The 26,454-nt window shown below is 49.6% G+C and overlaps 2 protein-coding genes across 5 annotated transcripts in view; both read right to left on the bottom strand.

The window, feature by feature from the left end:
- The window catches only part of rfxank (regulatory factor X-associated ankyrin-containing protein), an 830,559-nt gene that overhangs the window by 683,942 nt on the left and 120,163 nt on the right, over nt 1–26,454 (bottom strand). The gene's annotated exons all lie outside the window — the stretch shown is intronic.
- ncanb (neurocan b) overlaps nt 1–26,454 on the bottom strand; it is a 175,723-nt gene that overhangs the window by 103,545 nt on the left and 45,724 nt on the right. For both annotated transcript variants that reach the window (XM_052037702.1, XM_052037701.1), the window contains exons 4-6: nt 21,287–21,461; nt 17,212–17,339; nt 13,472–13,765 (exon numbers count right to left, since the gene is read on the bottom strand). In XM_052037702.1, coding sequence (XP_051893662.1) covers nt 13,472–13,765; nt 17,212–17,339; nt 21,287–21,461 — 597 coding nt within the window. The remainder of the gene's footprint in view (nt 1–13,471; nt 13,766–17,211; nt 17,340–21,286; nt 21,462–26,454) is intronic.

Here is a 26,454-nt window from a genome sequence, read left to right as displayed (position 1 = left end):
CTGATCCTTTTGCCCATCTGTACTAATTTCATTTGTCCACATTGGGTCTGTATCCTTCTAAGTCTTGCCTATTCAAGTGCCTGTCTAATGTCTCTCGAGTATTATGATTATGTCAACCATCTCCTCTGGCAGCATGTTCCGGATATCGACAACTCTCTGTGTAAAAACTTACCCCTGAGATTCCCTTTAAAACACTGTGCTCTCACCTTAACCCTACAGCCTTATCTTCCTACCATGGGAAAAAGATTCTGATTTCCTCCCTTATCTATGTCTCTCACATAATTTTATACACTTCGATCAGGTCACCCCTCAGCCTCCTTCACTCCAGGAAAACAAGCCCAGCCTGCCCAATCTCTTTTCATATTTAACATCTTCCATTCCAGGTGAAATCCTAGTGAATCCCCTCCACACCCTCTCCAGAGCAATCACATCTTTTCTATAGTGTGGCAACCAGAACTGCACACAATACTGCAGGTTGGTGAGGCCACATTCGGAATATTGTGTTCACTTTTGGTCATCCTGCTATAGGAAAGATGCCATTAAGCAAGAAAAAATGCAGAGGGGATTTATTGGTATTGGTTTATTATTGTCACTTGTACCAAGGTACAGTGAAAACTTGTCTTGCATACCGATCGTACAGGTTAATTCATTACACAGTGCATTGAGGTAGCACAGGGTAAAAATAATAACAGAATAAAGAGTAAAGTGTCACAGCTACAGGGAAGTGCAGTGCAGGCAGACAATAAGCTGCAAGGTCAAGCAAGGTAGATTGTGAGGTCAAGAGTGCATTTCATCATAAGGGAACTGTTTGATAGTCTTATCACCGTGGGATAGAGGTTGTCCTTGAGCCTGGTGGTACGTGCCCTCAGACTCCTGTATCTTCTGCCTGATGGGAGAGGAGAGAAGAGAGAATGACCTGGGTGGGTGGGGTCTTTGATTATGCTGGCTGCTTCACTAAGGCAGCAAGGTGTATAGACAGAATCCACGGAGGGGAGGCTGGTTTCCGTGATGCGCTGGGCTGTGCCCACAACTCTCTGCAGTTTCTTACAGTACTTATGATGATGTTGCAAGACTTGAGGGACTGAGTTATGGAGAGAGTTTGAGTACGCTGGGACTTTTTACATTGGAGCATAGAAGAATAAGGGGTGATCCTACAGAAGTGTATAAAATCACGAGGTGCATAGATAGGGTGAATGCACTCAGTCTTTTTCCCAGGGTTGTGGAATCAAGAACTAAAAGGCATAGGTTTAAGGTGAGAGGGGAGAGATTTAATAGGAACCTGAGGGGCAACTTTTCACTCAGAAGGTGGTCAGTAAATGGAACGAGCTGCCAGAGGAAGTGGCTGAAGCAGGTACAATAACAACATTTAAAAGGTACTTGGACAGATACATAGAACATAGAACAATGACAGCACAATTCAGGCCCTTCAGCCCACAAAGCTGTGCCAAACATGTCCCTACCCTAGAAATTACCAGGTTTACCCATAGCCCTCTATTTTACTCAGCTCCATATACCGATCTAATAGTCTCTTGAAAGACCCTATCGTATCAGCCTCCACCACCATTTCCGGCAGCCCATTCCACACACTCACCACTCTCTGAGTAAAAAACTTACCCCTGACATCTCCTCTATATCTACTCCCCAGCAGCTTGAACCTAAGTCCTCTTGTGGCCACCAATTCAGCCCTGGGGAAAAGCCTCTGACTATCTACCCTATCAATACCTCTCATCATCTTATACACCTCTATCAGGTCCCCCCTCATCCTCCGCCTCTCCAAGGAGAAAAGGCCGAGTTCCCTCAACCTGCTTTCATAAGGCATGCTCCGCATCCCAGGCAGCACCCTTGTAAATCTCCTGTGCACCCTCTCTATGGCTTCCACATCTTTCCTGTAGTGAGGCGACCAGAACTGAGCACAGTACTCCAAGTGGGGTCTGACCAGGGACCTATATAGCTGCAACAATACCTCACGGATCCTAAATTCAATTCCCTGATTGATGAAGGACAATACACCATATGCCTTCTTAACCACAGAGTCAACCTGTGCCGTCACTTTGAGCGTCCTATGGACTCGGACCCCAAGATTCCTCTGATCCTCCACACTGCCAAGAGTCCTACCATTAAGACTATATTCCGCCAACATATTTGACTTACCAAAATGAACCACTTCACACTTATCTGGGTTGAACTGCATCTGCCACTTCTCTGGGTTGAACTGCATCTGCCACTTCTCAGCCCAACTCTGCATCCTATCTATGTCCCTCTGTAACCTCTGACAGCCCTCCAAACTATCCACAACACCCCCAACCTTCGTGTCAGCCGCAAACTTACTAACCCACCCTTCGACTTCCTCATCCAGGTTGTTTATAAAACTCACAAATAGTAAGGGCCCCAGTACAGATCTCTGAGGTACACCACTGGTCACCAACCTCCACTCAGAATATGACCCCTCAACAACCACTCTTTGCTTTCTGTGGGCCAGCCAGTTCTGGATCCACACTGCAATGTCCCCTTGGATCCCATGCCTCCTCACCTTCTCCATAAGCCTCGCATGGGGTACCTTATCAAACGCCTTGCTGAAATCCATATACACTACATCTACTACTCTCCCTTCATTGATGTGTTTAGTCACATCCTCAAAAAATTCAATCAGGCTCTTAAGGCAGGACCTGCCCTTAACAAAGCCATGCTGACTATTCCTAATCATATTATACCTCTCCAAATGTTCATAAATCCTGCCTCTCAGGATCTTCTCCATCAGCTTACCAACCACTGAGGTAAGCCTCACCGGTCTATAATTTCCTGGGCTATCCCTACTCCCCTTCTTGAATAAGGGAACAACATCCGCAACCCTCCAATCTTCCGGAACCTCTCCCGTCTCCATGGACGACACAAAGATCATCGTCAGAGGCTCCACAATCTCCTCCCTTGCCTCCCACACCAACCTGGGGTACATCTTATCCGATCCCGGTGACTTATCTAACTTGATGCTTTCCAAAAGTTTCAGCACCACCTCTTTTCTAATATCTACATGCTCAAGCTTTTCAGGTGGCTGCAAGTCCCCACTACAATCACCCAGATCTTTTACTGTGGTGAATACTGACGTAAAGTATTCATTAAGTACCTCCACTATTTCTTCCGGATCCATACACACTTCCCACTGCTGCACTTGATAGGCCCTATCCTTTCGCATTTCATCCTCTCACTCTTCACATACTTGTAGAACGCCTTGGGGTTTTCCTTGATTTTGCCCGCCAAGGCCTTCTCATGTCCCCTTCTGGCTCTCCTAATCTCTTTCTTAAGTTCCTTCCTTTTAGCCTTGTACTCCTCCAGATCTCTAACATTACCTAGCTCTCTGTATCTTTTGTATGCTTTTCTTTTCCTTTTGACTAGATTTATTATAGCCTTTGTACACCATGGTTCCTGTATCCTATCATGACTCCCCTGTCTCATCAGAACATGTCTGTTCAGAGCTCCACACAAATATCCCCTGAATATTTGCCACATATCTTCTGTACTTTTCCCAGAGAACATCTGTTCCCAATTTAATCTTCCAATTTCCTGCCTGAGAGCCTCATAATTCCCTTTACTCCAAGTGAACACCTTTCTAGTCTGTCTGTTCCTATCCCTCTCCAGTGCTAATGTAAAAGAGATAGAATTATGATCACTATCACCAAAATGTTCACCCACTGAGAGATCTGACACCTGACCAGGTTCATTTCCCGATATCAAATCAGCCTCTCCTCTTGTAGGTCTGTCTACATACTGTGTCAAGAACCCTTCCTGAACACACCTAACAAACTCCACCCCATCTAAACCCCTTACTGTCTGGAGATGCCAATCGATGTTTGGGAAATTAAAATCCCCCATCACAACAACTCTGTTATTCTCACACCTTTCCAGGATCTACTTCCCTATCTGCTCCTCAATAACCCTGACACTATTGGGCGGCCTATAAAAAACACCCAGCACCATTATTGACCCCTTCCTGTTCCTAACCTCCACCCACAGAGACTCCGTAGACAATCCCTCCACAACGTCCACCTTTTCCGCAGCCGTGACACTATCTCTGATCAACGGTGCCACTCCCCCACCTCTCTTGCCTCCCTCCCTGTCCTTCCTGAAACATCTAAAACCCAGCACTATAATCAACCATTCCAGCCCCGGAGCCATCCAAGTCTCCGTAATGGCCACCACATCATAGCTCCAAGTATCGATCCAAGCTCTAAGCTCATCCGCCTTGTTCACAACACTCCTTGTGTTAAAATAGACACATCTCAAGCCTGTCTGAACACGTCCCTTCTCTATCACCTGCCTATGGTACTTGCTCCTAGCCTCCTCCACTCGAGAGCCAAACACCTCCTCCCCAGTCTCTCCAATACGGATCCCACCCCCCAACAATTCTAGTTTAAACTCTCCCCAGTAGCCTTAGCAAACCTCCCCACCAGTATGTTAGTCCCCCTGGGATTCAAGTACAACCCGTCCTCTTTGAACAGGTCATATCTGCCCCAAAAGAGGCCCCAATGATCCAGAAAACTGAATCCCTGCTCCTTACTCCAATCCCTCAGCCACGCATTTAACCTCCTCTTCATTCTGTTCCTATACCCATTGTCGCTTAGCACAGGCAGTAATCCTGAAATTACTACATTGGAGGTCCTGCTTCTCAACTTCCTTCCTAACTCTCTATAGTCTCTTTTCAGGATCTCATTCCTTTCCCTACCTATGTCGTTGGTACCAATATGTACCACGACCTCTGGCTGTTCTCCCTCCCCCTTCAGGATGTCTTGGACACGATCCGAAACATCCCAGACCCTGGCACCTGGGAGGCAAACTACCTTCCGAGAGCAGCCTATCACTAGTGCCCTCCTCACTCCTTCCCTACCCTCCTGAGCCACAGGGCCAGGCTCTGTGCCAGAGACACTGCCACTGTTGCTTCCCCCAGGTAGGCTGTCTCCCCCAACAATACTCAAGCAGGAGTACTTATTGTCAAGGGGTACAGCAACAGGGGTACTCTCTAGTACCTGTCTCTTCCCTTCCCCCTCCTGACTGTAACCCAATTGCCTGATTCCGATTGTCCCGTCGTGACCACCTGCCTATAACTCCTCTCTATCACCTCCTCACTCTCCCTGACCAGACACAGGTCATCGAGCTGCATCTTCAGTTCCCTAACACGGTCCCTCAGGAGCTGCAGCTCAACACACCGGGTGCAGACGTAGCCCTCCCGGAGGCAGGAAGACTCCAGGAACTCCCACATCTGACACTGAGTACAGGAAACTGCACTCATACTCCTTCCTTAACTAAAGTCACCCCCTTTCCTCACCCCTTTACACTGAAGCCCCTTGAGCCAAAGCCCAGAACACTCTGCTCCCTCTCACTCCGCTGCCCTATGTGGATAGGAAAGGTTTAGAGAGATATAGGCCAAACACGGGCAAATGGGACTAGCTTAGATGGGAATCTTGGTCGGCATGGACCAGTTGGGCCGAAGGGCCTGTTTCTGTGCTGTATATCTAAGTGTGGACTAACCAATGTTCTGTAAAGTTGCAACATAACATCCCAACCAATGACGGCAAGCATGCTGTATGCTTTCTTCATCGTCCTATTGACCTGTGTTGCCACTTTCATGGAACTATGGAGTTGTATCCCAAGGTCCTTCTGTTCATCAACATTCCTTAATACCCCACCATTTACTGTACATGTCCTACCCCTATCTGACTTCCCAAAATGCATCACCTTGCACTTGTTGGGATTAAATTCCATCGCCATCACTCCGCCCAACTTTCCATTGGATCCATATCCTGATGTAGACATAAAACAACCTGCCTCACTCTTCATAACACCACCAATTTTTGTGCCATCCGCAAACTCACTGATCATCTTCCCGACATTCACATCCACGTCATTAATACAAAGCACAAACGATGCAAGTCCCAGCACCGATCCCTGCCGTACACCACCGGTCACCCCCTTCCAATGAGAAACGCACCCTTCCAGCACTACCCCCTGCCTCCTGTCACCAAGACAATTTTGTCCCCAATCTTTCACACCCTACTGAAGGATTAGTTCACAGGCATTGCAAACTATGTCCCTCCTTTTCCTCGGGAAAGCCGATGCAATGGTTCCTGCCCTTTCTGATGAGCTCCAACAGGCCAGAGCCCAATGTGCCAGCAGAGGCAAGGGGAGTGGGTGGCAGTGGGTGGGGGTAGGTGGGTGGGCTGGGGTGGGGGTGGGGGATGGGTAGGGATGGGTGGGGTGGGAATAAAGACTGGAACAGGGGTTGGAGTTTGCATTTATTGGGGCATCGTGCAGCTGGTTAGCAACCTTCAGCCCACATGTTTATAGGAAAGTCAGCACAACCAATAGGTCAAAGACATTGCTAATTAAAACAGCTAATCTTTCTGGCAGCATAATGTCTAATCAAAGCAGGTTCCTTTTACCCAGAGGCAAGTAGGATTACAAGTGACACAAGTTTTCTTTCAGCAGTGCTCTGAAGTACTTTAAAGCGTGATAGCCCCACTCATGGTACTGGGCTGGCTGCTTTCCCTCCTGGGCTGGGGTTAGTTGTACAGCCCCTTGCCTATCCCCATTGGCCACATCCCAGAAGTGTTCTGATGTATGCCAGACAAGCTGCTGGACCAATGTGGTTGCTGACAATGTGCAGGGTCACTCAGTGGAGGTGATGATCTGAGCACAGAGGTAACCCATCTCTCATCTCCCAGCAGAAAGGTGTTTCTGTAGCATCTTGTGTGACCTCAGGGTGTCCCCACCAATGAGGTCCTCTAATGTGCAGCCACTTCTGTGATGTTGGAAAGCCTGGCAGACAATTAATGTACAACAACTGCTACAAACAACAACATAAAATGGCCAGAGTATCTGTGTTCACTGATGTTGGTTTAGGAATAAATACCATCTGCAGGACAGAGGGGGAGGATTTACAAATACTGCTGTCTGAGCTTTCACATGTCACGCGTATGCTCATTCACCGCAACACGATGTGACATTTTACACTCCCTAGGTCACAGGTTAACATCTCATCCAAAGCACAGGGCAGCCTCCCGAAACTTGCCCCAGGCGCACTTGCCTAGGGTACATGCACATCTCTGGAATGGAGCTTAAACTCACATCTTCTGCTCAGAGAAAAGAGAGCTACCCACTGAGTCTCAGCTAACACCAGAACATTGTTCAAAAACTCCTCAGCCAAGTTATTGGCTCTTCCGGCTGAATGCTGGAGGATGCAGAGCATTGAAAATTAAACAGAAGGAAGGAAAGACTTCTAGACAACTTGACTTTCATGCACGATAACTGCAATGTTTTATGTTAATTTTAATATTTGTCAGCAGTTTCAAACCAAGTATGAAATATTACAATCAGTTTGTTCCATTTAATCTACTCATCCAAATTAAACAGTTTTGAAATATTGTGCAGTGGGTATTTAATGGACTATGAAAGATACTTCATGGGAACAAAGCAAATCGACTCAAACCAATGAATTTTAATTCTATCTAACACTGACTATCTGTTGGCTGCTCTAGCATGCCTGCACACCCTTGTAGCAAAGAGGAGCCAAGGTGAAGGTCTGGGGTTCCTTGAGCTGGACTCCCACAAGGTCGAAGAGCAAGTGGAGAGAAGTTAGGATGGAATGAGGAAGAGCAAATAACTTAGCTGCTGCAGGTTTGGGTTTAAAACAGCAAAGCTTCCCTTTCTACAGAATCTTGAAATGTAGGAAATCATCCCCAGGTCATTCGCAGGAGCATGACCAAACCTAAATCCACACACCTCGTGAGGACAGAAGGCAGCGTGAGCAAAAGCTCAGTCAAAGCTGTCAGGTTTAAGAAGTACAGGTCTGTGGAGAAGGTCTGGCTGCTGATGGAGGTGAGGTTGTGGGATGTACCAGGAGGCCACAGATCAAGGTGTGAAGAGATCTCAGAATGATTTAGTACTGGAGGGGATCGGAGAGATGGGGAGGATGAAACTGCTGAGGGATCAGAAAACAAGCATCAGAATTTGAAAATGGACGGGTTGTTCAATGAGGGGTGGGACTGGGTCAGTGAGCAGAGGGTCCAGACGCTGTCTGTGAGGCAGGACATGGGCAGCAGAGTTTTGGATGAACACAGTGGGCGGGAATGTATTGGAAGAGTTGACCCATGGAGAGGGGTGGGTGAGGGGTGCAAGCTGAGGCTGGGGGAGTTCAGCGATGATGCACAAGGTCTGAGGTGACAGGATATGTGGTCCACGGGTCACCCTGGGGTCAACTCTGACAATGAGATTGCAAACAGTTTGATTCCTTCTGCCAGGGAGAGAGTTGAAGGTGGTATCTGTAGAAACAGAGTGGTGGCAGGGACTGAAGACTGTGGGTCTGGGGGAGTGGGCAGTCAGTGTGTACGGGGAGTGGGGAACCAGTACACATATATGTGTGTGCATGCACACACATTTTAACATTTACAAGAGGCCTCGAACCTTCCCTTCAGTACCAGGGTACTGCTGCACCTCTGCCCCACCAATTTCCTGTGTGTGTGCGTGCGTGCGCGGGAGAGTGAGAGTGAGAGAGTGAGAGAGAGAGTGAGAGAGAGAGTGAGAGAGAGAGTGAGAGAGAGAGTGAGAGAGAGAGTGAGAGAGAGAGTGAGAGAGAGAGTGAGAGAGAGAGAGAGTGAGAGAGAGAGTGAGAGAGAGAGTGAGAGAGAGAGAGATGACAGAGCCAGAGTGGGAAGGAAAGTGATGGAGTTTTGCAGACTCTGCAGGAGAGAGAAACACTGGGTGGGAAGTCCCACTGCGACTGGGGGCAGAGAACAGTTGAGGGTAAAACTATTATCTTTTACGGTGATCATAAAATTACCAGGTTGTTGTAAAACCCACCTGGTGCACCAGGCGCAAACTGGCCACCCTGTGATTCCCCTGAAATGGTCAAACTTGCCTCAGTTCCAGCACTCCGCATCTCCCCATTGCCGGTCACTTCAACTCCCCCTCCCACACTATCACAGATATGTCAGTCCTCAGCCTCCTCCGCTGCCAGGAGAATTCCAAGCACAAACTGGAGGAACAGCTCCTCATTTTCCATCTTGGAACCTTGCAGCCTAATGGCATTGAATACTCCCACTTCAAGTAATCCCAGCACCTTCCCCCCACCACCCCGCACCCCATCCCCCACACCCACACCCAAACATGTCTCTTCTTTTCTTCCCTTTCTCAGCCTCTTTTTTCTACCCCCTTTTTTCCTCACACCTTTGACCCATCCCCCCGTGGATCTGCTCTCCTCCCCCCCCCCACCTGCCCATCACTATCTCTTACCTGCATCTCCCTATCACCACCCTGTGCCCACCCCGCCTCCCTTCTTTTGTCCACCTATCACTGCTCTGCTTTTCCTTCCTATATATCAGGCTTCCCCTTTTCCTATCTTCAGTCCTGAAGAAGGGTCCTGACCCAAAACGTTGACCGCCTGCTTTTCTCCACAGATGCTGCCTGGCCTGCTGAGTTCCTCCAGCATCATCGTGTTTTTCATCTAGATTCCAGCATCTGCAGTCCTTTGTTTCTCTAGTCTCCACATACAGAAAGCTGGCAGGGGGGAACATTCAGGGTGATTGGGGAGATGTGACAGGGCAGATGTGGAGAAATTGTTTCTGCCTGACAGGCAAATGAGAACCAAGAGCTATTGATATTAAAAATAGTCACCACTAAATTCAACAAACAATTTGGGAGGAACATCTTTCCCCAGAGAGCAGTGAGAATGTGGACCTCGCTCCTACTGAGAGGATTTGAAACGAATGCTTCAGATATATTTGTGCATTAAAAAGCAGAATTTCCTCATCACTCCCAGATGTCATTACCTGCCCTGCAAGCAGTGATGTTCCTTTAATGCACAGCCTTTGTCGCAATGAACAATTGTGGTATGTTAATGTGTATTCTGTGCAAAGTGAGTTGGGGATTAAAATCAATTGAATCAGAAAGGTATATATGTGTGAAAAATGTATTTGACAGAGATTGTACATTTGAAAAGGAAAGGAGAAAGGTTTGTGCCACAGGTATGAAGATCACAAGACCACAAGACAAAGGAGGAGGACACTTCCTCGTCGTGTGGTTTGGCAGTGAGCTGTTGAGAATCTCTGCAGAGTCGGATTTGAGAATTTGGACGCAGGCAATAGATAAAGCACAAAAAACACCGGAAAAATATGCCTTCTTGCATCCATTAGGTAAGGCAGAGACATTGTGATCACCAACCTGGGTCAAGAGATAGGAACTCTGCCTGGAGATGTATCTGGAGGGTTCACCAGTTTCTCCCCACCCCTCCAGTGCTCCCACCTTTACACTGACCAGCCTTCATACAGCCGATTAGAACATTAATAAGCTCCTAATCATCAAATGGATGTTTTCTTTATAACATCTGCAGCATTATGATAACTAATAAATGTTCAATTACAATGAAAGGAATCACTCATAATTACCTGCCCCATCCCCCTTTTAATTTTCTCCCTGAGTCACTCACAGCTGCTCACAGAGAGATATTCAATTCCTGGACACCCTGGGGCAATCAGGAAGCTGGCTGCTCTCTCACTGTGGAAAGTGTATCATTCTCCAAAAGGCTTTCTTTGGTTCTGCTGTGGTTTAGGTGTCAGAGGATGAAGGCATTTTTTAAGCAGATGACATTCAGTCAGTGAACTTGCAGCTTGCTCCACCATTGTACACAAAACACAGCTGGATTATGATCCCGAATCCCCCTGCACACAGGTCCTGCTGGTGTGCTTCATGGCACAGTGCCCGAGACCTGGCTAATGGAGGGGCCAGCTTTACAGTCTTTCTTTGAGAAATATGGCTTCAGTTCAGAGTGAGGGTTTTCTCCGAGGAGATACCGCTCTCCTCTATCCAGTTCCCTTCCCAGCCTGAAAAGGACAGGTAACACAGGGGATGAAGGACGGCATGGAATAGCCTGGTTATCCCTTCAAAGTTGCACATTACAAGACCTGGACCACATTCAGACCTGAGTTACATAAGTGCAGGCAAATAGCATTTCCACCAAGAGAGAGTCTAATTACCCTGGAGACTCAAGAGACTGCAGATGCTGGAATCTGGAGCAACACACAAGTGCTGGAGGAACTCAGCGGGTCAGGTAGCATCTGTGGAGGGAAATGGACAGTCAACATTTCGGTTTGTGACGCTTGCAGTCCAAATGAAGGGTCCTAACCCGAAACGTAGACCATCCAATTCCTTCATAGATGCTGCCTGACCCGCTGAGTTTCTCCAGCATCTTGTGTATTGCTTCAGTCTAATTACCTTTTCTGATTGCGAATTACACAGAACAATACAGCTCAGGAACAGGCCCTTCGGCCCACAATGTCTGTGCCGACCATGATGCCAAATGAAACAAAACCCATCTGCCTGCCCATGATCCATATTCCTCCATTCCCTGCCTGTTCATTGCCAATCACATCCTCAAATCCCCACCATCATTATCCCAAGGTCACTGCTAAAGGAAAAATCAGTTTTAAATATCTCAAATAACTTTAATACAAAAGTGAAATCCGACAGATGTTGTAAACTTGAAACCAGCTTAAGATGAGAAATGGAGATGGTGGTGTAGCTCAGTGGCACAGCGGGTAGCTGCTGCCTTACAGCACCAGAGACCCAGGTTCAATCCTGGACTCTGGAGCTGTCTGTGTGGAGTTTGCACGTTGTCCCTGTGACCCCATGGGTTTCCTCCAGGTGCTCTAGTTTCCACCCACATCCCAAAGCAGACCAGGTCAGTGGGTTAATTGGCCGCTGTAAATTGTCCTAGTGTGTGGGTGAGGGGTAGAATCTGGGGGGAGTTGATGGGAATGTGAGGAGAATAAAGGTATTGGTTTACTATTGGCACATGTACCGAGGTACAGTGAAAAACTTGCATACCGTTCGTACAGATCAATTCATTACACAGTGCAGTTACATTGGTGTAGGATTGGTATAAATGTGTGGTTATGGTCAGCACAGACTCAGTTGGCCAAAGGGCCTGTTTCCATGCTGGATCCTTAAATGACTCTATGACATTGTCCATCAGACAAAGGTACCTCCTAAACAAGCTCTATAGCGAGAGGACAGGTTAACACTTACTCGAGATGTGATAGCATCAACAGGCAAGGGTGAAGTGACTCCATTGAACTTTGAACTAAGTGTGAATGTTCCTGAGGGTGGTCATTGCACAGGGAGCCAACCACAGAGCGGTGTACATAACAGTAAAGATGGACAGTCACTGCAGTTAAAGGCTCCAGTGTGGTGAGGGGAAATATCGAACCTTGACTGAGCACCAATGGTCAGACAGGGCCGTGAAGTGTCCAGGACTGACCTGGGTGTGCTTTTCATTAACCCATGTGTTATAGTTAAATGAAGGTAATCTTGGTGAAAGGGACTGTGCTTCTGTGTGGGTGAACTCAAATCCACAAACCCCACCTCACACCCAGTGCAGAAAGTGTGGAAGGAATAAATAAATCCTTCATCATGGACCTGGAACTCAACTGAACCAGCCATGGCTACCAGGCCGGGTGTAGTGTGGTGATGCAGTCCCTTGAATGTCACTTCCTGATGTCCCAAGACATTTCCATCATCAACAAGGCACGAGTCAGGAGTCCAATGGAACTCTCCACTTGTCTGGATTAGTGCAGGTCCAACATTCAATACCATCCAGCAACCAATCCGATCCTTTGCTCACCCACCACCCCGAACGCTGACCCCTCCACCACGAACACAGCGGCTGAGGTCTGCACCGTCCACGAAATGCACTGAGCAACGCACCCAGATACTCCACCGGTTCCTCCCAACCCATCACCTCTCCCATCCACAAGAACAGCAGTTGTATGGGAAAACCACCACACACAGGTTCCTCCCAGTCACGCACCACCCTGACTTGGGAATATATCACTGTTGACTCATCATCATTGATTCTAAGTCCTGGACTCCCTCCCCAACAGCACTGTGGGAGCAGCTTCACTGGAAGGACTGCACCAGTTCACTACCACTTCCACGTGCAGTCAGGGATGGCAATAAATGTCGGCCTTGCTGGTAATACCCAGGTCCCATCAACAAATAAAAGGAAACTCAATACTTCTGAAGAGGCCCCAGGTTACTCAGCGAGCCCCATGACCCTGTCATTTGGGGAGCTCAATACGCTCCAGAATCCTCACATTACAGGAGACCCTGACCTTCTCATCCAGTATCCCAGCCACACAGTTCAGCCAGTGTCAGGAGTGAAAGCCTTGGTTCCTGCTGTCCTTGGCGATGACAGGATGAACTGTAACAGTATGCCCATGTTTGAATTTGCACCTTCTGCCTTGTGTGCTTTGGACATGAGAGTTTCTGACATTCGAGACCACAACACACAGACAAAGAAACCTCGAGATGAGACTGACAACATTGCAGTTGGACCAGTTCCCACTCTCCCCACGTTTTATATAAACGCACTCTGGTCCTCATCTCCACTCAGTGTATCTGTGGAAGCAACACACCACTGAGCTCTTACCTCTGTAACAGTAGGCATCATACTTGGAACCAGGATCAGGGAACCCTGTCCTGTTTGGGAGCTGATAGATTGTCCTTACTCCTGGCACATCTCCACCACAATTCCTCCTGGGAATGTTGATAGGATAACGCACACTCCCGTCAGCCAGCCAGCCAGCATCGCAGCGGTCCAAGCCTCGGCTCCAGGCCAGGTACAGCTGTCCAGTGGTTGCTAACTCTGCTCCCCGGCTCTCACAGTGATGCACAGCCTCGGTCAGGTTCAACTTTTGAGGGGCTGATTCATGAAAAACGGTGCCTGTGAACAAAGAAAGCCCAGCTCTCAGTCACGATCACAGGCAGAAGGTCAACTCTCTCAGCACAGCCCCAGAGTCACTTGGTGCCCTCTCTGTCCTGTCTGACCAACAAGGTCCAACCTCAGACAGCAGCCCTGGGGCCTGAGGGAACCACCCTTTAATGCTGTTGTGCCTCACTTTCTCAGCCGGAGCAAGAGAAGGTTCCACTTCACTCATTGACCACACAACCTGTCTTACAGCTTATCTCCACGGTCACGCCAGTTTTGCCCTGTCAGAGACATCCCCCTCTCCCACCATCCCTGCAGCTTAACAGTTCTAACGAGAGGCCTCCGACCTGAAGTGATGACTGTTTCTCTTCCCACAGCTGCTGCCTGGCCCACTGAGTATTCCAGAGTTTTCTGTTTTTATTGAAGAGGAAGCAGAGGGCTGCTACCAAAAGGCAGACCTTAAAAAAGGGAGCATTTGTGCCTTGTGTCCTCCGTGAGAATTAGTCAGGTTGGAAAGGTCTGACATCGCCCCATGGACAGAGTCCTGCACCTCGTTACCATGGAATCTGTACATTGCAGAGGGCGAGGCATCAACGCCATGCAACGGTTGCCATTGTGACAGTCAACATCTCGATGAGAGAAGTGTGTGGTCCAATAGGCTGTAACCTCCAACTTGTGCCGTACACTTCCAGCCAATCAGAAACCTGCACTTTACAGGACCCATGTGTATTTATCAGCCATGGATCAGGGAGCTGGTGGGGCAACTCTCTCTCCACTCAGTACAAAAACATTGGGGGGCACGGCAGTGTAGTGGTTAGCATAACACTGTTACAGCGCCAGCGATCGGGGTTCAATTCCTGCCACTGTCTGTAAGGAGTTTGTACGTTCACCCCGCGTCTGCGTGGGTTTCCTCCAGGTGCTCCGGTTTCCTCCCACATTCCAAAGACGTACGGGTTAGTAGGTTAACATGGGTGTAACTGGGCAGCGCGGGCTCAATGAGCCAGAAGGACCTGATACCGTGCTGTATAAATAAAGTTTTAAAATAAATATTTTTAACATGAGTGTCTTGGAATGGCACTGGAGTGCTGCACTGTCAGAGATGCCAGCTCTCACATATCAGCCCTGTCCGTCCTCTGGGGCAGACGTGAAGGATCAGATGGCATTTTCTGGAAGGGAAGAGGACACCTCCTCTGTGGCCTGGACGAGATTTATTCCTCAGCCAGACTCCCTGCACCAGTGATACTTCAAGCACCCACGCTGGTTGTTGGACACTTTTGGGATGTCCTGAGGCAGTGAAAGGTGCTTCATAAAGTGGGTCCTCCTTTGTTTTCTCTCTCTGTGGAAAGGCCTCGATGGATATTGGGGAGATGCAAAGAACCAGTGCCCTTTACACCAATATCACCAGATCAGGGAAACAGTGGGAACCTTGAGCACAGATTAACCCTGTGAGGGTTGTTCACAGTTTATGGGTTCAGGACTAGTGGCAGACTTCACCAATTAGTGCCAGACTTTGGTGATCGGGAACACTGAGGCTTTAGCCTTCAGGCCTGGTTTAGGAGCTGGCCCGTTGATGCGATGAGATCTCCAACAGGAGCTCCATGCAGCAGATAATCACCCCACCCAGAGGGGGAGGCAGAGCCTGACCCCCACAGCTGGTGCTAAGGCAGCTGAGGCCCTGGCTTTACCAATGGTTCCCGGGGCTGGCAGTGCACACAAGCTGCACACAGGCTTCAACAAGTGCAGGGAAAATTTACACAGATGTTGCCAGGACTTGAGGACCTGAGTTACAGGGAAAGGTTGAATAGGTTAGGACTTTATTCCCTGGAGCGCAGGAGAATGAGGGGAGGTCTTATAGAGGTGTACAAAATCATGAGGGGTATAGATAGGGTGAATGCATGCAGGATTTTTCCTCTCAGGTTGGGTGAGATAGAACTAGAGGTCATAGGTTTAGGGTGAAAGGTGAAATATTTAAGGGGAATCTGAGGGGGAACTAGTTCACTCAGAGCGTGGTGTGAGTGTGGAACGAGCTGCCAGCAGAAGTGGTGGATACTGGTTCAATTGTAACATTTAAGAGAAGTTTGGATAGGTGCCTGGATGGGAGGGGTTTGGAGGGATATGGTCCAGGTGCAGGTAGATGGAACTAGGCAGAAAACCAGGCTGGCATGGACTAGATGGGCCAAAGGGCCTGCTTCTATGCTGCAGTGGTCCATGGAGATGTTTACAAGGTGGGAATGAGAGGAGTCCAGGTGTGAAGCAGGAACTCCCAACATGGTGTTTGGTGCAAACACTTCACCACCTCCAGTTGTAAATTCCTCCCGTCTCAAATCTCCGATAAACAGCCAAAGCTAAAATAGTGCAGGTGCTGAAAATCTGAAATAACAACAGAAAATGCTGGAAACACTCAGCTGGTCAGGCAGCATCTGTGGAGAGAGAAACAGTCAACACTTCAGGTCAATGACTTTAAATCAGATCTGAATCAGCAATTTGCTGGGCTGCTCCTTCACGTGAAGGCCCACTGTCAGGGTACACCCATTACACAAGTTTATTGTCCACTCCAGCACCTGCTCCAGCCCTCACTGCCAACAAATGGACGGTGGCGAGGAGGGGTACAGCAGTGAGATAGGTCAGCTGGCTGAGTGGTGTCATAACAGCAAGTTTGTGCTCAACGTCAGCAAAACCACTGACTGTTGACTTTAGGAAGGTGAAATCAGGTGAACACCCACCAGTCCTCATCGAAGGTTCTGTGGTGGGAAAGGTGAGCAGCTTCACGTTCCTGGGCCCAGCACATAGATGCAACCATGAAGAAGATGCGCTAGCACCTCTGCTTTCTTCGAAGCTTAAGGTGATTTGGCATCTCATCAAAAACTCTGACAAGCTTCTACAGATGTACAGGAGAAAGCATCCTGACTGGTTGCATCACGGCCTGGTCTGGGAACTCCAATGTACAGGAACACAAGAGGCTGCAGAGAGCGGTGGGACTCAGCCGGTTCCATCACGGGTACAGCTCTCCCCACCGCCGGGGAACATCTACAACAGGTGATGTCTCAGAAAAGTGACGTCCATCATCAGGGACCCCCACCATCCAGGCCGTGCCCTCTTCTCGATGCTGCCATGAAGACCCACACCTCACGGTTCAACAACAGCTACTTTCCCCACTGCCCTCAGTTTCTTGAACCCACCTGGAAAACCTTAACACTACCTCAGACTATATTTCTTCTCTCTCCCCCTCTCCCTCTCCCCCCTCCCCCTCTCTGGTGTCATTGTTTATTCTGCACATGTGTAAGTTATGCATAATTTATATTAATTTAAGTTTATGTTAATTTGTGTTTGCCCTCGTCTGTAAGGCACTGAGCTGCTGCTGCAAAAAACTCATTTTCATGGCGTTTCCACCTTGGGGACGTCTGCCTGTGACGATAAACTTGAACTTGAACTTGAATTTGAAGCCAACCCCCCCAACTTGCCTTTCAGCTCCTCGATGTAACAGTAGACGTCATACTGCTCGCCAGGATCCCGAACCCCATAGGTCCTGATGCCAGGATATTCAAATTTATCTCCATAGCAACCAGGTCTTGGTGTTTTGATTGGATACCTGTCAAAAATAACCATTCAAATGTTATTTTCAACATTCCGTGTCCTCTTCAATGGGTGGAACATTTATTAATATTTATTTGCAGTTCCTTCCCTTGACAAAATCAAAAATATTCTTCAGTTTGTACAAGCAGAATCTTCCCCAGCATTGAACCCAGTCCTGAGGAGAACTCCCACTGTCCCAGACTTTCTTATGGGGTCCCTCCTCAGGTGGGTGACAGTGTCAAGAAAGTTCCCACAAGAAATTCCTTTTCCATTATCATCTACCTTGATGAGCACTGGTTGGGAAGGTCCCAGACCCCAGACCCCAATGAGGACCGGGTGCATGTAGGGATCTCATGGTAGGTGTTGGTGGGAGAGTCCGTGTGGATAAACTGATCACATCCCTTAACCTCAGTCTAACCGAATGTCATGGTTTACAAGCCACAGGGAACCACCAACATGGCATAACTCAGGAGTCTTCCCCTGTTGCTCTGGTGCAGCTTTATTATGTGGAGACTCCTCACTAACCTCCCTGTATAAGCATTAGGAATTCAGTATCCTATTTCCCTTCCTGGTGTATGGACAAAAGTTTCTTCGCAACATCTGAAGAAAGGTAGGGTGCCGAAACCGACCTGCTTCCCTTTCAACTAAACAGCACCTTAAGGTTTATTCTTGTCTGAGAGCAAAGCACCGTTTGACAAAGGGGGTGGGGTGAAACTCCGATGACAGCCCAGGAGATACCTGTGGTGAGGAGGGTTGTCACGGTTGTGGCTGGCAGGTGGAGAAGGTGATTCTAGCCAGTATCAAAGCGAGCACTTGAATCACCAAGACATAGAGGCTACGGGCCAAGTGGGGGTAATTGGGATTGGTGCAGATTGGTCCAAAAAGCAGTATTGACACAGTGGTGCGTGGGGCCTGCTCCTGTGCTGTACAAGTCTGACAGCCCTGGTCTGGCCCTGCAGCTTGAGGAGTGCTGCTGAGCTCTGGTGAAGGTTGACATGCAAACAACTCTCACAACCTCCAACCATTCTTTAAATGTCAACGTATTGCGAGCCAGGACGAACTCAGGACGACATGACATTGCAGCTTCAATGACCCACGTTCAATCCTGACCTTCAGCACTGTCTCTCTGGGTTTCCCTGTGACCTCCTCTCACGCCCTAAAGGGCACAGGCAGACTAACTGGGCTGCTGCAAGTTACCCCTGGTGTAGGTAAGTGGCAAAAGGAATCAAAGGGACGATGGGCCTGTGATGGAGAAGAGGTTGAGGGGTATGGGGAGAGAGGCAGAGGTGAGTGGGGTTGATGGCACTGCTCTGTTGGGAGTCATCACAGACTCAAAGGGCTGAATGGCCTCCTCCTGCATCACAACTGCCCACAGCTACAAGGGGCAGCACTCAGAGTGATGTTAACCTTCACATAACAGCCAGTACCACTGAGGCAGAAGCCATCAGCGTAACAGGAGGAATCCTGGGACCTTTCCTGACCTCACCGTGTCCCAAAGTTACAGCCAATCAAGTACTTCCCAGGAGGGGTCATGGTTGCTGTGGAATTGCCAATTTCTGCACAGCTCCCACAGACAGCTGAAACAATGACAGGTGATCTTTGATCTGTACTGGCTGGGAAATCGGTTGGGATGAGATCTGTCATGTCTCAGTGCACAACCTAATCCAACAGTGCAGCACTCCCTCAGTGCCCACCCCCCCCCCCCCCCCCACCCTCCTGAGAGGCAGCGGGATCTTGGCGACTGGAGCCCACAGCCTCTGCCTCAGGAAATCCTGACAAGAGTAAATTAGAGGGAGAATGTGATCTGCCAGGGCAGGTCCCTGGGGAGCGTTTCACCTTTGAAACAAGAGACATCGGGAGAATTATTAATGTACAAAAGGGAAAAGGTTTCACAGACAGAATAACTGTGGGGGAGGGATACTGTATTCACAAGAATTACATGGTTTTACAATGAAATGAAATTACCTGACAATTCAAATCCCAAAGCTCCTATTAATTTTATGTAATCAGTTCTTTTAAAGCTATCACTATTTTGAAGTAAATATTGAGATGAAAGGCCCAGAGGAACTGAATGCAGGTGAGATTCCTTCCTTGAAAGGATGCCACAGGCGCACTCTGAAGCACAGGGAACTCTTGCTTAGCAGGCCTCCCTCTTGCCAGATCTCTCCCACCCCATCAAGTCCATGGTTGGTGAAAGGCAAAGCAGCCACTGAACCGATCAGGCTGCTCCGTGGCCAAGCCTGAGATTCTCCAGCCTCGGGTCACTGTGTGCGTCAGAACCAGCCGTTCCTGCTGCAGCTCAGTTGTTCTCTCTTCGTTCGTACAGCCTGTCCTGCTGGGTGTGTCCCACGTCCCTGCATTTGGCAACATTAACGGCCCTTCGTTTGTGTTCTCACTCCCCAATTGCCCCCTTCGACACATCAACTGGGTGCTCTCTACGACTTATCCCCACGGCAACCCTGGCTTCACCCAACAGGCAATTTTCACTTTGCCCCAACCATCCCCCACACTCCCTGAAACCTAAAACTCGGTTTTCTCTTTTCCCCAGTTCTGAGCAAAGGGTCACAACGTGAAACGAGGTCTGTTCCCCTTCCCTGGCCTGATGAGTGTGTCTGGCCTTTCCAGTTTTCATAACTGATAGATAGCGAGGCTGGGGAGGGGGCAAGGTGGAAAAAGAGCATGAGTGAGGGAAAGGAAGGAGAGAGTAGAGGGGGAGAGAGAGAGGGGGGGAGAGGGAGAGGGGGAGAGGGGGAGAGGGAGCAGGGAGCAGGGAGGGAGAGGGAGGGGGAGAGGGAGGGGGAGAGGGAGGGAGAGGGAGAGGGAGAGAGAGAGAGGGGAGCAGGGAGGGAAAGAGAGAGAGAGAGAGGAGGAGACAGAGAGAGAGGAGGAGAGAGGGAGAGAATCAAATCAGCTAATCCACAGCAGGACGTGAGTAAAAGAAAATTGACCTTAGACCAACTAATGGAAAAGAAATGCAGATAGGTCAAAATAACAACCGGAGAATTATCTGCATTGAGGACAGGTGGCTTCTGATTGGCTTTTATTAAAGGGTAAGTTACTATCCTGCTGTCAATTCCCTCCATTAAGTAGGGCGCTGTGTAAAGTTTACATTTTAATTGGAGTTCACAACTGGCTGTGGCTCCCTCCGGAAGCTCCGGCACACAGCCTGAACCAAACTGGAACACACAAAACTGGGCCAGCAGTCGGCCATTCAGCCCCTCGATCCTATCACAACATGGACTGAGCAAGGCTGATCCCGTGCCTTATCCACATCGTTTCCCATCCCACTGCAGCTCCCTCCCTGTTCCAAAACCTATTGAGCAGTGGTTCAGTATCCCCACCCTCAGACAGACAGAATCCCAAAGATTCCCAACCTTCCAAGTGAAGAATCCGCTCCTCACCTCAGTCACCCATTCTGGAGTCTGAGAGTGACACAGCCCACCACCTCTGACCCTACAACTGAAGAAAGTGCACTGATGAAGCAGCTGATGATTGGGTGAGGACACTGCCCTGGGGAACTCCTGCGGGGATGTCCTGTGTGGACAGATGAGGGACTTGCTGACAGCTGGGAGCAGATTTATCGGGCAGCGACTAGCCAGTTCACTGACCACTGCCACAGAGCCTATCTGACGGTGCGTCCTTCAGTGTGGTCTCAGTGGTGCTGCCAAGTCACTCCTGGTGATGGACATTGAAGTCCCCACCCAGAGGGCACCTGTACCCACGCTTTGTAACATACATACAGGAAGGGAGCAAGCGTGTATCAACGTGTGTGTGTGTGTGTGTGTGTGCGCGCGCGCGCGCGTCTCTGTGTGCGTGTGTCTGTCCATCTGTGTGTGTGCATGTCTGTCTGTGCGTGTGTCTGCCTGTCTCTGCGTGTGTGTGTGTCTGTCTGTGCATGCCTATTTCTGTGTGCATGTGTGTCTGCGTGAGAGTGTTTATGCGTGAGTACTTTCCACGATTCACCTGACGGTTTGGTCGGAGATCCAGCCGGCGTCGCAATGGTTGAAGCCATCCTGGAAGGCAGCCAGCAGGTGTTGTGGTGTGGCCATCCTAGCCGAATTCTGCCGACAGGCCTGTGTGGCCGTCTCGAAGGTGAGTGCATACCTGTTGTTGCTGGAGCGATAGTGAAACACGGTCCCTGCAACAGGACAAACCAAAGGTGAGGGTGCAGCAACCTCCAACCCCTCCATCTGGATCACGAGGGTGTGAGATCAGCCTGTGCACTTCAAGGTGGTGGGCAATGCGTCCAAGGTTTTGCCAGTCGATACTCTTGGGTAAATACACCAGTGTATGCAGCGCAGAGCTGCAGCCACGGCCTCCGCAGGTCACTGGTCCCTGCACTGGTCTGGAGATTCTGCCCCACAACCTCCTCCCCATCCCACTCGTCCTTCCCCGGATCTTTGTCCAACTTCCCCTCAAACCCTCTCTGCTGTTCACACTGAGCCCTCCCTGTGGGAGTGAGGTCCACACATTCCCTGCACCTGGGAGGAGATTTTCCAGAATTCCCGACTGTATTTATCAGGGACTGCCTTGTTCTGATGGTTCAGGGCTGGCCTACACGTGGAGACACCTTCTCCCATGTCCAGACTCGCCCCCCTCTCTGCTCATCAGGACCCTCCCCCAGGTCACCTCTCAGATGTGTTCCTGAGGAACAGCCCCAGCCTCTGGTCCTCGGTGTGAATCTGCATGTCTCCCCAGAACCAGGGAGCAGACCTCCCCTCCTGAGGACCCACCCTCATCTACTCCTCCTCATCAAACCCTTCGTGTACACAGGCAGAGCTGGACCGCGTACCAAGTGTGTACTGAACACACACACACAGACACAGGAGCTGCTTCAGTGCAGGGGAGGGAACAGAGGAACCAGAAGAGCATCCACCGTCACTGTCCAGCTGCTTGTCACACAGGATGCTCCTCCCCACCACCACTTTCTCCAGCTGTCCCGGGACTATGGCCCAAACCTGCTGCCAGGTCGACAAGGGTTTCCAGAAGTCCCCATCACTGAGAGACAGCTTTCCCAGAACAAAAAATTCCATTCACTGCCAGTAACTGCAGAACTGCAACTAACCCATCACACCTGTAGTCAGCCCGTCACACCTGTAGTCAGCCCGTCACACCTGGTCAAACGGTTATACCTGTGACCCACCCAGTCGCACCTGCTGCTGTGCATCTACCCACCTTCACACCAGGTTAAAGGTTTAATGGATCCCACCCTCCACCCTCTCCCTGGTTACAGAGTCCTGGTGGGATTCAGTTCACCAGCTGTTTCACTGGACAGTGAGGACCGGCAGCCTCTTCAACTGCAGAAGCCACACACACACGTACACAGGAATGCATGCACACACACACACACGCAGGTACACACATCCGTGGACACGCACATGCACAGGTACCCACATCTATGGACACACACACACACAGTCTACAAGTGGTGAGTCGGACCCTGAGCTGGTTGGTTCCCACCAAACAGCAGAGTCCATTGGAAGCGATCCAGCTGAGCTGGAGCGGAGTGCTGCAGAGCTGCCTGGGAAGGAGGCAGTGAACAAGGCTTCCACGGTTCCTGAGACACTTCTGTATTCAGTACATTCCAATTCAGTGTTGCTCTGAGTGAGATTGATGAATGCTGTTGGCTAACTCTGTGTCTGCCTGGAGCTGGGAACCAGAGCTGGAACAGGCCCAAGGGTGAAGAAACCCTTTCGCAGAATCACAGGCAAGTTACAGCCGAGAGGGCCATTCAGCCCATCGAGGCAATGTACCCCCACCTCACAGCCATCAGCAAGACTCACCGAGCTGGGCTAGTTGTGAAGAACATCCTGTCAGTCTGGGTCTACAGCAGGTAGTGTGAACCAACACCAGAGAGTCACCTACTGACCTTGACCTCATTGGTCTACCTGTGGTGGACGCATCAGTCCATGAGAACACTTGTAGGTAGGACCAGTGCACGGTCCTTGTGGATACAAACTCCCCTCTTCACACCCTCCACCAGGTCAAATGGGACTGAACATTTAAGTGACGGCTCAAAACTGGGCATCCACGAGGCAGTGTGGGCTATCAGCAGCAGTAACAAACCCCACCACAATCACCCGGCTGCCATAGCCCACCCTCTGCCCCTTCCACCAAGCCAGAGATCACCCAGGACATTGGTGCGACTGGAAAATTTTAGGGTGGGAAGGATTGGAGAGGCTGGGGTTGTTTCCCCTGGAGTAGAGGAGTCTGAGGGAAGACTTCATTGAGGTGTATAAAATTATGAGGGGCATAGATGGAGGAAGTAGAACATAGAACAGTACAGCATGGAACAGGCCCTTCAGCCCACAATGTCTGTACCGACCACGATGCCAATCCAAACTAATCCCGCCTGCCTGCACATGGTCTGTATCCCCCATTCATGTGTCTGTCTAAATGCCTCTCAAACGTTGCTATCGTACCTGCTTCCACCACTGCCCCTGGCAGCCTGTTCCAGGCACCCACCACTCTGTGTAAAAATCTTCATCACAAATCTCCTTTAAATTCTCACAAACTTCTGCCCTCTAGTATCTGACATTTCTGCCCTGGGAAAAAGGTACTGTCTGTCTACCCTATCCATGCTACTCATCACTTTATAAACTTCTGTCAGGTTGCCCTCCAACCCGCCAGAGAAAACAATCCAAGTTTGTCCAACTCCTGGTGAACTCTTCTGCGCCCTCTCCAAAGCCTCCACCTCCTTCCTGTAATGGGGTGACCAGAACTGCACACAGTGCTCCCAGTGTGGTCCACCCAGAGTTTTATAGAGCTGCAGCATGATCTCCCGACACTTATACTCAACACCCCGACCGATGAGGTCGACTCAACACCCCGACCGATGAGGGGGAGCGTGCCGGCTGCCTTCTGTACCCCCCGTCCACTTGTGTTGCCACTTTCTCAGGGAGCTGTGGATTTGTAGCCCAAGATCCCTCTGTATATCAATGCTCCTAAAATTCCTGCCATTTACTGTATACTTTCCTCTTACATTTGATCTCTCAAAGTGCAACACCTCACACTTGTCTGGATTAAACTCCCTGCCATTTCTCTGCCCACATTTCCGATGGATCTATTTCCTGCTGTGACAACTTCCCTCACTATGCACAACGCCACCAATTTCCATGCTGTCTCCAAACTTACCAATCAGCCCACCTGCGTTTTCATCCAAATCATTCACAGAAATAACACACAGAGATCTCAACACCGATCCTTCTTAGTCACAGATCTCCAGTCAGAAAAGCACCATCCACCACTACCCTCTGCCTTCCCTGCCCAAGCCAGTTCTGCAGATGGTACACACCTGTGTATTGGTGTGGAGGGAGTGTATGTGTAACGCAGTCTGCCTGTGCTACTCCGATACAGCCCCGTCTGCTTAGAGTTTAACATTTCAGACCAAAGGCACTTTGTCAGAACTGTTCTGATTGGGGGAGTACAGCATGAAACGTTACTTCTGTCGCTCTCTCTCTCCCTCCAGAGGCTGCCTGACTCGCTGAGTGTTTCCAACATTTTATAATTTCTGGCATCTGCAGTTTTTGTATTTCTGTACTGTACATAAGGAGAAGTCTATGACGACTACCACATGCAGAATGGATTGGACACAGACAGTGTTGTGCACAGACAGCATAATACGCAGACAGAACAATATGCAATCAGTTAGAAAAGCAAGCGATACAATTGTGGACAGTACTGCAGGCAGAATTAACCATACACATGCAGTACCAAAGGCAGACTACTATACACAGACTGGACTGTACGCAGGCAGTGCTATACACAGACTGGACTGTACGCAGGCAGTGCTATACACAGTTGAAGGGATAGCCAGCAAGGGCAACCTGATGGAAATCTGGGGGTGCAGACCCAGACCCAGCCTGTACTATTTGCTGACAGCACATACTCAGACAGTACAATATGCAGATAGGCCTGTATGTAGGCTGCCCTATACATAAGCAGTAGTACAGTATATGCAGACAGGACTGTACGCAAACAATAATTTAGACAGTCAATGCTGTGCATAGGCAGGATTGTACATGGGTAGTACTAGATCTGGATAGGACTGTACACAGGCGGGACCATACGCAGGCAGGACTGAGCTATAGTATAACAGGCGACCAAGATTGGATTCCCATCACTCTAACACAACCACACAGATGACGTGGTGTTCCTGTTCATCTAGCACAGGTTAAATCTATGAAGCTGCAGTGATAAGCATATTACTAGTCACATCACGGCGTGTGAAGACCATGGAACGCACCGACAACTGCCACTCACCGGTGTTACAGAGACAGACAGAAGGGACAGGTACAACTGCACCTGAGGAACATTTCACAGCCTGGACCCCAGGACAAGGTTTCAGACCCCTCACCCTTCCCCCATTGATATCACCCCCCGTGATATTTATCCAGAACACACATTCTTTACACAAATGTGGCCCAGTTTGTTGCCATGGGTTGCTGTTACTGGTCACCATGGTTACCAGAGAACAATTTAACCCCTTAGACTCAGTGTGTCGGTCTCTACAGCTTGTGGTCTGGGGAGTTTTGTGTCCCACTGAGGGGCTTTGGTGGTGTAAATGGCACAGACTGCGGCTACGCTTACACCCCGCCTGTTTCACAAGGGGTATCAGCGCAGCTCTGTACAGGGGCAGCTCCAGAGAGGGAGGAATGGCCTCACAGCTGCAGAGTAGCAAGTACACACAAAAGGCCGGAACTGGAAGAGGGCAGAGATCATGGGATTGGGAGGTGCTGTCGGAGTAGCCGGGTGAGTAACCGCAGTGCGTTCTGTGGGTGGTGGACACTGGAGACCCCATGTGTCAGTGGTGGAGGGGTTGTATGTGGTACGTATCATGCGAATTGGGTGTCCCAGCCTCCTGCACGTAAAACGTGCACTAATCACACAACTGGCAGTAAAGAGGGGATCTCATTGAAACCTGTTGGACACTGAAAGGCCTGGATAGAGTGGACGTGGAGAGTCTAGGACCAGAGGGCATGGCCTCAGAATAAAGGGACGTCCCTTTAGAACTGAGATGAGGAGGAATTTCTTCAGCCAGAGGGCGGTGAATCTGTGGAATTCATTGCCACAGACGGCTGTGGAGGCCACGTCATTGGGTGTATTTAAGACAGAGATTGATGGGTTCTTGG

Source organism: Pristis pectinata, chromosome 24, assembly GCF_009764475.1.
Source record: "Pristis pectinata isolate sPriPec2 chromosome 24, sPriPec2.1.pri, whole genome shotgun sequence".
Taxonomy (NCBI): domain Eukaryota; kingdom Metazoa; phylum Chordata; class Chondrichthyes; order Rhinopristiformes; family Pristidae; genus Pristis; species Pristis pectinata.
Note: the sequence above shows the minus strand (reverse complement) of the source record. Positions and strands in the feature narration are given on the sequence as shown.